The sequence below is a fragment of the Watersipora subatra genome, chromosome 4 (genome assembly GCF_963576615.1).
Source record: "Watersipora subatra chromosome 4, tzWatSuba1.1, whole genome shotgun sequence".
NCBI classification, from domain to species: Eukaryota; Metazoa; Bryozoa; class Gymnolaemata; order Cheilostomatida; family Watersiporidae; genus Watersipora; species Watersipora subatra.
This window is the reverse complement of record NC_088711.1, coordinates 12,288,613-12,302,891: the sequence shown is the minus strand read 5'-3', so window position 1 is coordinate 12,302,891 and position 14,279 is coordinate 12,288,613. Positions and strand designations below refer to the sequence as shown.

Genomic DNA, 14,279 nt, shown 5'->3' with positions numbered 1-14,279 from the left:
CGCTTTTATTAGTAAGTTTACTAGCTTGCTCAAATTAGCCTTTAGCAATGTACCAGGCTAAAGGCAAGTGGCAGGTAACTACATTAACTGCCACTGTTTATAAGCTGATTTTTAACACCCGTGCAACGTCGGGCATTCCGCTAGTAGCATTCACAACTAGGGATATCCAGATTTCAAATACACCAGCTGATCCATATACTGTACCGGCTAAATCTAATGTAACTCACTTAAAACGAATGCTATTTGTTCATGTGGCGAGTTAAAATACTATTACCATGATCAAAAGTAGACTGAAAAGAATATGAAGTTTCAGATTTATTGAAGAAAAGATATCCAGTACCTATCTAGATACAGCCACCTATAATTTGTTAAAAAATTTCGACGTTTTACATTTTTTCTTTAAATATCACATCATGCCTAGCCTCTCGAAGTTGGCCATTTCAGGTGTTTTCCTGATAACTAGTAAATGATTTGAAAGACTTATTGAAGATTCAGTCCAAAAGTGTTGGGTCATGTTTTTCTATAAATTTTTGCTTAAATTCTAAAATACCTTCTTTCTTTTCCCATTGCTACTACTACTCAGACTAGTCTTCTAGGATTTTATCTTATGATTTCTCAATGATTTTACAACTAAAACAAGAAGGTATGAAGCAATGTTTAATATTATTTGAGCTTTGCAGAGCCAAACTATGCGAGGGAGAAATTTTGAAAAATTTCACACCCTATAGGATGAAAGGTAATTTGAATGAAAAGTCAATATTCATCTAAAATTTTACGACACATGTTGACAAGTTCATATGTTAAGGTAGCCATCTCGACAAACTCGTATATTAAGGTGACCATCTTGACAAACTCGTATATTAAGGTGACCATCTTGACAAACTCATATGTTAAGGTGACCATCTTGACAAACTCATATGTTAAGGCGATCATTTTGACAAGTTTATATGTTAAGGTGACCATCGTTCTAAGTTTAACAGTACTTAATCTCTGCATCGGTGTTTCTAGTTAAAACTAAAGTATTATTTCCATTTGGCCCGCATTAAATGAATAACTAAAATTAGGCACAAAATATAATTTTAATGGTAAAATAATTGCACATAAAACTCTTATTCCTATAATTGAGCAAATATCAAAATCTAATGGTTTTTTGTCTAATTTTAAAATTGATGAAAACTTTGCCAAAAAAGATGTAATTTGTTTGCATTTTTTGGATTGTGCAATAGCGGATTTTTGAAATAAACGACTGTGTTGTCATTTGTGGCTGTGGCATATAAGCCTGTTGTGATATTTTGAAGACAATAAAGGCCATTGAGAAATCAGAGTTGCCAATTAATCAAATTGAATATAATTATTCAATCTAGCAAAACACTATTCCAAGATTTACTTAGCTAGTCAGACAAACAAATTGAAATTTGGTGTTTGTCAAACATTCACCTTGTACAACATATTTTTCCTTTTAACATTTTGTGCGCAGTTTTGAGTACATCTAAAGTACTGTTTTGTACAAGTACCTCACATACTCATTACGACAGTAAGAATTATATGACGACGTATCTAGTTAAACTAATGTATGACAGCGTGTCTAGTTAAACTAACACTGATGTAATAGAAATAGACCTCGTACAAAAAGGCAACAAACCTATACAAGCTGTCTTATCCGCAGAGAGTCGGTAGCCTGAGTTGCACACACAGCTGTAGGTTCCTTTCATGTTCACACAGTAACCGTGTTGGCACATTCTTGTATCCTCACATTCATTGGAGTCTAAATAAACAACCATTGTCAGAATACGTGACTAGACCAGAACCAACCAGCGAGAACCTAAATGCTTTAAAAGTTTTTTTTTTCACAGATTAGAGGAATTACAATAAGAAAGTTTTATGTTAGTAGCTGGTGTAGTTATATAAGTTGAAAAGCTACCAAAAATAAACCTAAAAATTGAACTTAATATTTTGTAAGTGCGTGTATAATAAATATCTTGAAGCGAACGTTTGCTGATGCTGACCTAAAGGATTTTGCCATTGATGAACTGTTCACTGTTAATTGAAAAAGAATCGAATGTACGAAAGCTGAAAAACCGTCCTATACAATACGGAATAAAGCTGAAACCAAAATCTAGTCAGTGCCGTTATAAAAAGTCCAACCAATAAACAGGTGACTATGGCTCGAAGTGCCTCCTGCCAATTCTTCACACAAACAATGATAAGATTAATTTAGGAATGATGTAGAGACATACATACGTACGTATTTAATCCTTTTAAAAATGTGTTTCAACTGTAGCTACGGTAGGTAAGTTGATAATACTTATACCAAGACAGAATGTCCCATCAGGTGAAAGTTCATATCCAGCATCGCAGATGCATTCATAACTTCCTTTGGTATTTTGACATTTTCCGTTGGTACAAATGCTATGTGCACTCTCCTCACACTCATTAATATCTGCCAAAAAAAGTAAGAACCTGGAAAAAAAAGTTGAGTGAAAATACAGAAAAACTGAGAAATTCAACATTTCAATGTGGAAAGACTAATTTAATAAATTATTTTCAATTCATTAAATGTCAGGATGTAACAGAAAGTTTGAAATCTTTCCACAAGAGATAACTGCAGCATTTTATGAATATTAGCACAACTAGCGTCAATCTGCAAAAACATAGCTTTGACATGAGTCACCAGTGACTGTTATGTCACATAGTCGATAAGATGGCATATAAAAGGAACCCACCATAACATATCTGCTGATTGGATGACTGCCTGTATCCAGTGTTACAAAGGCATTTGTATGCTCCATCCATGTTATGACACACTCCATTAGGACACATGCCCAGCTCTGTACACTCATTCATATCTGTATGACAGGGGCACACAAACATTTGCACAAAATAGAAAAACGCAAACATACACTGTGATATTAAACAAAACAACCAATTATTCATATTTACAGTAGTGTACAAAATAAACTGGACACCGTATATACAGTGGTGTGTGAGATAAACTGACTCCTTCCTTGGAAAACTAAAATTCTCATATACAACATTGTTACTCATTGTGAATTTAGTCAATAGTCATAATTTATATATTAAATTAGTCCTCATTTTGCCCTGATTTTAAATATGTAAACCAAACAGTTGTAAAATTATTTATTTGAATGGTTATGTAGGCTAAATCTAAACATTTCATTTTTTAATGGTTGAAAATAACAATCTGTACAGATATGATCACACCACATAAATTTTTATTACCTTTTTCGAGTCATATGCATGTATATGATTTGAAATATACAAAGTAGTACGATCTTTACTATAATAAGAGCTGTGTCTGTCCGTTTGTCCAAGTTCACACTAATAGTGTTAGGAAAAATACCTCACACAGAATTTGATCTCGGATACTCCATTTAGCGGACTGGCATATTAACCACTACACCACTGGGCCACCTTGCCACTTCATGGGATAACTATGTACATAATGATTACGGATGACGATCTCTAACAGAGCAGGGGACTGCCAAGTATACTAGCAGTGCAATAAGTTCACAAACTCTTAATATGTGAGTATTTGCTGAATCTAGAGTTATGGTTAGTGGATGACGCAAAAAAAACTTTGTGTGTTATCAACTGACATTATGTGAGTGATTAAAGATGGACTTCACGAAATTTTAGCTGATTTTGTCATAAAGTTTTCTATCATTTGCAATTGTTTATGTTTGAGGTGGTCTGACTGCCAGGATGTTTCAAGGTTAAAATTGACAAAACTTGATCAAGGTTAAAACGCTCAGATCAACTGAAAGTGTGATTATGACGTCTATAGTTGCAAAGAGTCTGACAGCATAGAGACGCATAACGCTGCAACTTGAACGCAATGGCGGATATCAACTATTGCAGCGATGGCAACTAATGACATCATTTTGAACGCAATTTTTAACCGCGTTCAAGTTTTGTTGATTTCAATCTTGAAACATCTTGGCAGTCAGATCACCGCAAACATCAAAAATAATTGCAAATGATAGAAAAATACTGAAACTTTCTGCTAAAATCTACTAAAATATTGTGTAAGTTCATCTTTAACTGGATGAAAGCCTCTCTCTATTTTAACTGTTTCTACTTTAAGACAAGCAAGTATTAAAAATGAACTACTTTAGTAACCGTCTGCTAACTACACGGCAAAATTATGGTTTGAGCCACAAACAATAAATAGTAACATTCAGATATTTTACCTAACCTGTAAACTTAAATCTATATATATATTTCTAAAAGTATGTCCGTTTGTTTGTCTCCATTCCGGCTATAGCTATTATTATAATAACTGTAGCTGGAAAACAATGCTGTCGCAACATCATGGAGATTCTTATTTGCTTACTGGAATATTCTTAATGCTTACTGGAATTCTCTATTGGCAACGTGCCAGGCTTATAGCTTGAAAGTTACAGTTGTTTGACAAAGTTTTAAAACCTTTACAGTTGTTTTCTATTTTACTCTCAAGTTATTTCAACTACATAAAACACTTCTCTCATGATATGTAGTTTGAAAGGTAGAATGGGAAATTTTGTTATATGGTAAATACAAATCAATTTTCTGCCCAGATTTTTTTATTACCCGGGCAACGCCGGCTAGCACAGCTAGTGAATTCATAAGTGTCAGTATTCTAGCGGAGTCGTTCGTAAATATAATGTGCTCATGTTTGTGAAACAGATGCTATCCAACCACTTCCATTTACAGCACAAAAACGTGCCCTCATGACACGACCATCAACATTTGTTACATAAACTTTTGTTATCGGTCAATAAAAATTAAATAAGCAATAATCGCAATTCCCCAAGAAAACGTTGTTCTAAGTGACTTTACCTGTACATGTTCTATTGTTAGAGGTCAGAGCATATCCATCATCACAGTCGCAGTCAAAGGAGCCGAAAGTGTTTGTGCAAGTGCCATGTTTGCAGACATCCATCTGCATGCACTCATCATCATCTACAGTTGACAGAAAGTTTAACAAAATCAAATGATATTAGTGCTCGCAAAGATGAAGAGGTTAAGAGTCATCTCCCTCCGTTCTTGCCATTTAAAAACTAGAAGAGGGCTCTTCTGCTGAAGGGGCCCATCAACATTACATAAGCAAAATTATGCCCACTCTTAGCGCATTATATTAATCTACATAGTACTGTAGTTTAATTTTTTATTTATCAAAAGTTAAGATTTGAATGGATTTTGGTTCAACTTTTATTTGAGAAGCTAAATAAGATAATAATAGTTTCGTTTGCATTTTTTCAACAGTTGCAGAACAATTTTTCCCAGAGTCATGGAGCCAAGTTCCTTGAGGGCTGAATAAAGATACCTTTAGATAACTTTATCATCACTAAAGTCGATAGTTTAGTTTTAGCCTCAAGATATGCTATTTTAGCTTGAGAAATGATGTCTCAAAGTATCTTACAGCCCATATACCAAACTATATTTCACAGAAGAGCAATGTGTAACCAGTCTTGGCATATTATGTTAGCAGAGGGAGAGAAACAGCGAGGTGACCTACCAACACATTCCATATTGCTGTTTAGCACAAATCCCTTAAGACATTCACATCTATAGTCAGTTGAGGAGACGTCCACACAATATCCATTAGGACATATCACTTGATGTTGATTGCATGGGGATACATCTGTAGGGGGCTGTACACCCCTGTCACATAGCGCTCTGTATAGAGCTAGATACAAGAAAATACTGACATCTGATATTCAAATCTAGAGATACAGTATATGAAATACTTATACGATAACTTGTTCAGTCACCAGGACTTTACACAAACTTTTAAAGAAACTGTGGCATAAAAATTCTACAAGCATTATATAATAATAACCTTTTACATATATGTAATATATACCTTTTACGTTAAAACCAATTTTAAATTTGCCTACCTCATTCTGCCCATTTGCAATACTGGGCCCAAATGCTGCAAAAGATGTTTTGTTACTAGGGTCTAAGCAATACTTCGTGTAAACATATACGTACAGCAAAAAATTGAAAAAAGCTGTTTGTATATTTTTAAAGTATCTAAAATTGGGAGATTTTGCATGTGCTTCTTTGCTTTTACATTGCTATTATTTGATTCTAATAGTATCATTTGATTTTTTTTCACACTGCTTGATCTGCTGTTGTGGGCATTGGTCGGTGATATAAAGGTGAGATCAAATCACATCAAAACTGTGAGATCTCTTAGAAGACAGCCATGCTGCAATTTATTATGTGTTACTGAAGCCCACGCTAAACCAGTTACATATGCAAGCAGAAGTCTCTATAGAAATTGGTAGAGATAAATAAGGGTATGCTTACAAACCCTACCTGTGTTTTCCTGTGGACACGCTTGGCATGGGCCCCTTATACTATCGCCCCATCCCGCTCCCTGATTCTGACAGCAGCAGGAAACAAGACCAAGCCTGGTAGGCATTGGACGGGAACATTGACCAGCAGAGTGGAGTGTTGAAAAGCAGTAGTTGGTTTCTTCAACTACAATACCCAATTTGGACTATGAATGGGCATATGAGGGAGTAACCTAATATTCTTACTTACAAGTTCTTAAGTTCTAGGGTTTCAATACGCATACTGTGCTGATTGTGGCAAATATAGTAGATTTGCTATGTCTTTTATAAATTTTTCATCAGAATTATACTCATATTCTCTCTGTTTAACATTTCTATAATTTTCCATTCATACTCAGGCAAGTTAGTTATACAGATCTGACAAAGCAGTTGTAGTCTGCGCAATTCTAATAAAAAGTGTAAGATAACCAACTAACCAGTACAAGACTTCCGATCTTCAGCAGGCTTGTAATCAGGATAGCAGTTACAGAAGAATCCAGCCGCGCCATCCATGCACACTCCACCTTGGCAGACATTTGGATTTGCAGCACAACTAGTGTTGGCCACTATCACTACAAGATTGGGTCTTTATAAGTTGGCACCGCACCAAATTTTATTTGCTAATGTTTGATGCCATTTTAAAATAAAAATTCATAAACTTGCAATATATTAATTTAAAACCATTAATATGCTGCACCTATAATATGATACCAAACAACGCATTTGTATAAAATATAATAATATTATAACCTTGAACCATATCACAAGCAGAATTAGGCACCCACAAATGAGAAACGAAAATTTAGAGCGTAGCTTGGCTGGGCCCAAATCAATCCCAATTGCAAACAAGCAGATGGCCCAAAAGGGAGTCTCACCTAAAGAAAGGGCATGTTTAATACATATTAGCTAAGCGTTTGTAGTGAATTCTCAAGGCGAAGACAAAAGAAATAACGACCGTAATCCTTATATTAATTATATCAGCTTACAGCTTTCTGTTGACTTTGGCCACTGCGCATCACGCTTGTAACGGAACAATGGCTGTGAGATTTAGATTCACACAGCGAGCAAAACACTTAGATTCAGACCAAAGGTCAACAGCAGCAGCCCTTTTAACAAATAGATTGCATCATTTCCTGTATGCTCGCTGTTTCTACCAGGGTACTGCGGAGGACATACTCCCAGCTAAGCATCTCTTACATTATATTTTGCAAGTTTTTTCATACCATTCATTTTTTCTACAGTATACAAATCGAACAATGCCCTACTATGAGAAGGTCAGAAAAAGATTACCGTTATTCTATTATACGTAGTAGTGAATTTCACAAGCATTAAATCAAAATTGAACGTGTTATAAAACCACCTCTTTGACCAATTGCTGACACAGTTTATCTGCAGCCAAGCCTAAAAGGTCTCCCACCACTAACTATTTTAAGACTGAATTGAAAAATGAATAAAAAATTAACGCTATATTATGTCAATTTAACAATTAAGATTAAGTCAAGTCGTAAAAGATGTTGACAAGTAAACCTAGTTACTGATAATTAGAATGTCTTGTCCACACTTAATTGTTGCTAGGTACTTAGCTTCAACAGGTCACTTTTACTCACCTTCACAGGTCCTGGTAGAGGGATTCTCCACCTGTCCAGCTGGACAAGAACACGTGTATGAGCCCAATGTGTTGTGACATGTGCCACCAACGCATAGCCCAGCTATAGCAGCACACTCATCAATGTCTATAAATGCATTTAGTTGAATTTTAGAAGCATTAATCAGCAAATAAGATGATTTTAGTGATCAGTATAAGCGTTTAAATCACAAATCGAAAATATTAGGCATTAAAATAAAGGGAAACAACAAAACAGGAATAAATTGAAAATATAAAAGTTATCAGGTTCTACCGAGACTTGAACTCGGATCGCAGGATTCAGAGTCCTGAGTGCTAACCATTACACCATAGAACCGACCTGATGCAAGTAGGCTATAATCTCGTAAACAAAGAGAATTAAGTATCGCGAATTTTATTTGGGTAGATTGATAACGTATTGCAGGTGTTGCTATCGTGCCGCAGCTGCCAATAACGAAAATACTTTTTTTCTATTGAGTGTTATTCAATCGAGCTTTACAGTGAACACCTAAGTCGTAAACAGTGCTGGGCTAACAAACATCATAAACAACAAATTCTAACAGTGGATGTTCCATCTGAGCTTGAGAGTAAAACCCGCGTAGTGTCCCATGCAATATTGCATTGCTGTCAAATGATACAATAAAAATCCTATACTTCATTTAAGCTCTGCCATGCTCTTGGCTCTGCAAATACATTTTCAACCACTGCACCTGAAGATGAATTATGCTTTGAACAGAGGCAAATGTAATAGCATTTTATAAACAATCATTGCCGATGTAGGAATACTCGGAGGCCACCGTGACGATGCCATGTGCAGACCTTGCAGCAACCAAGAACCGTTTTTAAAAGAGAGCATGGCAAGATTTGACAATTTTTCATGAATTATCGAAAAGAGCGATCTAAATGACTCATCCTGATAGTCGTTACGCTTATGAGTGTGACATGGCACATTTAACATACCCTTAACATACATAGCACGGTGTCAAAACATTTTACATAAAGTTGAGTTAATTTACAAGACCACTAGAATTTTGTAGTTTAATTATTTAATTAAACAATTAACTAAAATATCTAAATAATTATTCATTTTTAGAACTTATTGAATTAAAATTAAGCCGGTACCATTATTTTCTGTAGTCATGGAGTACAAAGTATCAGAGTACTAGTTTAGGTCGAATTGCGTTTACTAGCTAACAAACTTTAGATTTAAAATAATGCAGAGCTGATCCACTTTACCCACTATAATTTTGCCAACATAAAATTAATAAGTAACATTAAAATTGTGAGAAAATTGAAGACAATTCTTATTCTAATTATTCTAAGCTTTCTAATAACCATAATAAACAAGATGCCGGCAGCAATGGTGGCCATATCTGAGAGAAATTAGCAATTATTGTGTTAAATTATTGAATCATATCGGTTTCAGTAGCTGTAAGATCAAACAATGACTGCAACTGCAGAGAAACAAGCAATCATGTTACTACTGTCAAATATTACTACATCTTTATTAACAGGATTGCATGTTTCTCTGCTCCTGCAGTCATTGTTTGATCATTGAAATTAGTCGCTTCCACACCAGCTGCATCCAAACCTTTACCTGAATGCACGAATCCTCCCAATAACTGGCATAAGAAGACCGATCCGCCATATTGTCTTCAGTTGATTGAAGTGTAAAAGGTCCAACTATAGGGTTCGATAGAAGGCTACCGCTAATTCTAGTATCAACCTGGTGAAAGTTAATATTTGGAGTAGAAAGATTAGATTAGGAACTACCTTGACAATTGTCTTCTTTAGCCACATAAATATAGCCACGACGACAAGGATGGGGAACCTCAGGGCAGCGCTCACAAGGTACAGCCCAGCCAACACCGAGAGTAGCACAGCAGAGTGATCGGGTGCATTTTATTCCTGTTAGAGCTCCAACACACTGATTGCCTTCTATTTTGGTGAAACACGGACCGATGCGAAGAACCTCTAAAAGCAAAACAAGTTAATCTTATAGCTCTTCTTCGTGGTTCTATAAATTTTTGTGCGTACCCTGGTGCGATATCTGACTACCCTGACTAGAACTGACAACATCTACTGAGAAAGACTACTTTTTGATTGACAACAATATTGAGTTGGTATAAGCATGTTGGTGCAGATGTTTTGTGCCCCTATTCTTAGTCACTTGGCAAATTATTAGATGGCTAATGGGATTCTCCTTATCAATTTAAGCTATTCACTCCCCAACTGATTTATGCTAATTTGGATGCTATTTAAAAAACCATATATGAATATATTAGATAAAAGTTTGGCATGTTGATATGCCAACTTCAAATTACCATTCTAATATAAATTGTGTATGGATAGCTTATCCCGTAGCGCATGACACATTGGTTTATGGAAATGCAATATAGCACGTGAAAATTAAAACACAGAGAATCTAAAGAGGAATCTAGATAAAAGTGGAAGAGAATCTAAACATGGATTATCCCAAATGCTCATTAGTTATTTATTGAACAGTATAAGTAATATCTGTAGTGGAGTAGTGTTAGCAGTAACAAACCTGTAGCGCAGTCGTTACCAGAAAAGCCAAATTCACAGGCGCAGTTGTTTGGCGATGTACACCTCCCTCCATTTTTACAGCCACCACCGCATATGGCTAAAACAATAAATATTTACGCTTTTTAGATACTTGAAAATGGAAAGAAAAATAAAGCTCACCTGATGATAATAATAACTTAAATTAATAACGTAAATTAATAAATATTATTCAAGTTAATATTGATGTAAATTAATATATTTCATCAAATAAACAAACTGTTTTCATTTCTCTCCATACGAGGTTTTAGAATAAATAGTGTTAAATTAGGATAGGTTATCACAACAGTAAAAGGTACAATGAAGCTGAAATGAATGAAGCATGATGAAGCTGGTAGACAGTAAATGACTGACTAATATACAGTATCAGCTTTCCATGACTAAGAAGTTTCTATTAATATTCAGATTGTGATTGAAAACTCCTGATGTTTTACCAGAGTAGGTTACAAACCATTAGCAGTTGTAACGGTAGCTTTCTGATGGTCCTAAAAATAATGGCAATTGAGGCGCAGTTTTAAACTGAACTGAGCCACAAGTTTTGCCACTGAGCTTGTCTTTCATGGATAAGATCCTTCAATTGTAAGTATCTTTTAAACCCTATAACTGAGATACAGCGCATTATGACGCGGGTAATTGGTTAATAGCATGCTACAGCTCTCATCTCTCTGTCAAAGTTTCATCTTAACTACAAGAATACGCTACAATAACTACATATTTTTACATATAGTATCTATGTACAAAAGTGTATAGCTACAATAATTACATATTTTTACATATAGTATCTATGTACAAAAGTGTATCTTAGACTTACGAAGGCTACAACGTTCGCCTGTATATCCCACTGGGCATAGGCATCGACCATTCTCACAGGTTGCACCGTTAGTGCAGTCACATCTTGCCGAGTCATCGTTTTGGAAATATGCTAAAGATTGAAGAATGCTCATGCTTACCACAATTTGCCTGACCAAAAATATTAAAAAATTTGTAAAAAGGAATGGAAGCAAAAATATCTTACCACAAACAAGAACTAAGCAATGTTTGTATGATTATCAAGAAAAAATAGATAAGCTGAATTGAAAACTGTTGCTGTCATTGCTGGGAGATGATTGGTAGATGGTTGTCTACTTTAATCAACCCAAAAAAGATCTACAAGAAACCATCCTGTACCGTCCTGGTTTTCTTGTTCGGGCTGCAAAAATGGCTTGATAGGCTGAGGATCAGACGTGTGGCAGGTAGATGCGAATCTGGTAGCTAGCCCAAGCTCTTTATCAGCTTTGCAAAGACATAAGTTGGGCCTCATACATATCCCTGTTGGTCCACAGTCTGTCTGACATATGGCTGCAACACCACCATTCGGAGTAGACTACCGTTATTACTAAATAATAATTATACAGTCAAACCTCTACATATACGAATTACTTCTTTTCAACATCCACTTCATATGTTAAACCTGCTGGCTGTTGGAGAAGATATTCATAAAATAGTGCACTATATTCATTCCACAGATTGACACGTAACATAAAAGCAAATATATTATAGAATATTATACAAAAACTGAATTAAAAAATTTAAAGTATATGTAAATACTACATCAGTAATAATCAACAAAATGAATTTTATCAGTGCTTTACCTTTAAATAGAGGTGTAGGCTTGACGAAATGTAAGTTCTGAGGTAGAAGTGGTGACAATGATATTTGGAGTAACTAGCTATATTGTGACTCGCTAAAGCTTAAACTATTTTAGCTTCAATTCGTACTATTTTTCATAGTTTTACACTATATTTTTAATTTCAACAACTGTTTCACTTAAGGCAATGAAATGTTTTGAGAAACTTCAACCATCATGTGATAGCCAAATAGATATCAAATAATATGGTTGAAGATGGTTGAAGTTATGTTTGAGAGTTAATCAGTTTAATAAGTTGTAATTAAAAACTACAATTCATGTGATAGCCAAATATCAGCGCAAGCTTTACATCAGATGCTGGAAATTTTGGATTTTGAAGTAATTGAAGGTGGAGGTTTGACTGTATTTCAATAATTGTTACAGTGAATAAAACCAGGTCTAGCGCTGTATGCAAACTTTTATAACAAAATTACAAATCTGTATGAAAAATAAAATATGATAAATATTGTGATAACTCAAAAGGTTACAGCACTAATACTGTACCACAGTTCAGAGACCTACTGATACTTTTTTAGATCATTTTCCAGTTGATGTATTGTTTTATAAGCTCACAAATTTTTATTGACTTCATTAACAAGAGATCGAGATTATTCGAGAGCAAAATGGAGCAAAAATAGCAAAACGAAATCAAGAAAAGTTCATGCGCTAACATACGCTTATTGCATTTGCCTGTAGCGGATAGCTTCCATCCAGGACAGCAGTGTTGAGAGTTAATACCGCCACAAACATTCGGCCTGCAAAATCAAAACTTTGTGAACAACACAAGTCTATAAACTGAATTTATTGGTTTGAATGACATGCGATCAGCAACAGTAATAAAACCAAAACTACAAATAGCGCAGCAATACTTCGTAGAAAAAATTTAAGTTGCTCCACAGAAATTGCTAATTGTTTTATAGTTAAGCTTTGGTGTAATATTACATAAATAGATTGCAATCGACCTACTAGCCCAAAACATTAGGAGAAAATTTGATTTGGTCCTACGCATAGTCATTATCTTTATACTGAGGGTAAGCAGTTCAAAAAATTTACTTTAAATTAGGAAAACGTGGTGAGAATATAACATATTAGTCGATAAATACTTGCATATCAAGAATGGTACTTCCATCAATTAGTGGTAAAAGAACTTACCCGGTAAGACGAAGCTGTGCAGCGTGTCTTGCTTGACTTCCATAATAGCTTCCATAATAAATCTCAGAAGAATGCACGCTAGCAAGACCTGTCAGTAAAAATAGGCACACCAGTTTTTCCTCGCTGATGGCCATATATTTTGTTTATGTTTAGCAGCCAAAATTCATTGAAGGTTAAGGTATGCGCTGCTAAAAGGTGAAAGGCAACACTTATATACGCAGATGACTCGCCCGGATGACCCAGAATACGCTGTCCCTGCAAGATGTTCACAATGGACCCAAGAGTTTGCATACCACTAGAGTTACACAAATGATTTAAGCTTTTATATAAATACAATTGATAAGCTCACGTTACAAATGCTTGAGTCAGCAAATATTAGAATAGCAGTAACTTTACTAACTAGCAAACACGCAACTAAATAAGAAATCTACTTGCAAATGTATATCAAATTTTATAAAGCAGTCTGAAATGAGAACACAACTCTTAAAGCATGCTAATTTTTTATGTGACAGACTTGCAGGTTTGTTGAGTAATTTAGCCATTTACCAAAGCCAACCAAATATTTGAAAAACAATACTAGACAGTTAATTGCCCAGACAAGCTAAAAAAGTTTGAGGCTGTTATATAGGTAAAAATATAGGTCAAACCGATTCATTAACAAAAAATGTGTGTAATAGTTACTTATTAACGAATAATATCTATATACAATGTTTCACCTAACATTGTTAGCAACGCTGTTTATTTCAATCTTCAAAATACACAAAAGGTTATTTCAATGAGCAATCGATAATGTATTCTTCATAACTCAAACCTAAATTGCCATTTAGCCACTGTTCAACACATTCTTTTTTACCAATACGAATATATTATGTAACGGCTGACTAGTGATAACCAGCTAGTAATTAATATCTAC

The 14,279-nt window shown here is 34.9% G+C and overlaps 1 protein-coding gene and 1 non-coding gene across 2 annotated transcripts in view; both read right to left on the bottom strand.

The window, feature by feature from the left end:
- Positions 1-14,279, bottom strand: part of LOC137393930 (fibrillin-2-like) — a 70,549-nt gene that overhangs the window by 54,410 nt on the left and 1,860 nt on the right. Inside the window, exons 3-14 of the mRNA XM_068080644.1 lie at positions 13,367-13,454; positions 11,716-11,886; positions 10,514-10,609; positions 9,739-9,939; positions 7,949-8,074; positions 6,779-6,913; positions 6,325-6,489; positions 5,519-5,689; positions 4,840-4,962; positions 2,724-2,846; positions 2,312-2,440; positions 1,643-1,765 (exon numbers count right to left, since the gene is read on the bottom strand). Coding sequence (XP_067936745.1) covers positions 1,643-1,765; positions 2,312-2,440; positions 2,724-2,846; positions 4,840-4,962; positions 5,519-5,689; positions 6,325-6,489; positions 6,779-6,913; positions 7,949-8,074; positions 9,739-9,939; positions 10,514-10,609; positions 11,716-11,886; positions 13,367-13,454 — 1,651 coding nt within the window. The remainder of the gene's footprint in view (positions 1-1,642; positions 1,766-2,311; positions 2,441-2,723; positions 2,847-4,839; positions 4,963-5,518; positions 5,690-6,324; positions 6,490-6,778; positions 6,914-7,948; positions 8,075-9,738; positions 9,940-10,513; positions 10,610-11,715; positions 11,887-13,366; positions 13,455-14,279) is intronic.
- On the bottom strand, positions 8,231-8,302 carry Trnaq-cug (transfer RNA glutamine (anticodon CUG)). The gene has a single exon. It is a non-coding gene; the product is annotated as a tRNA-Gln (tRNA).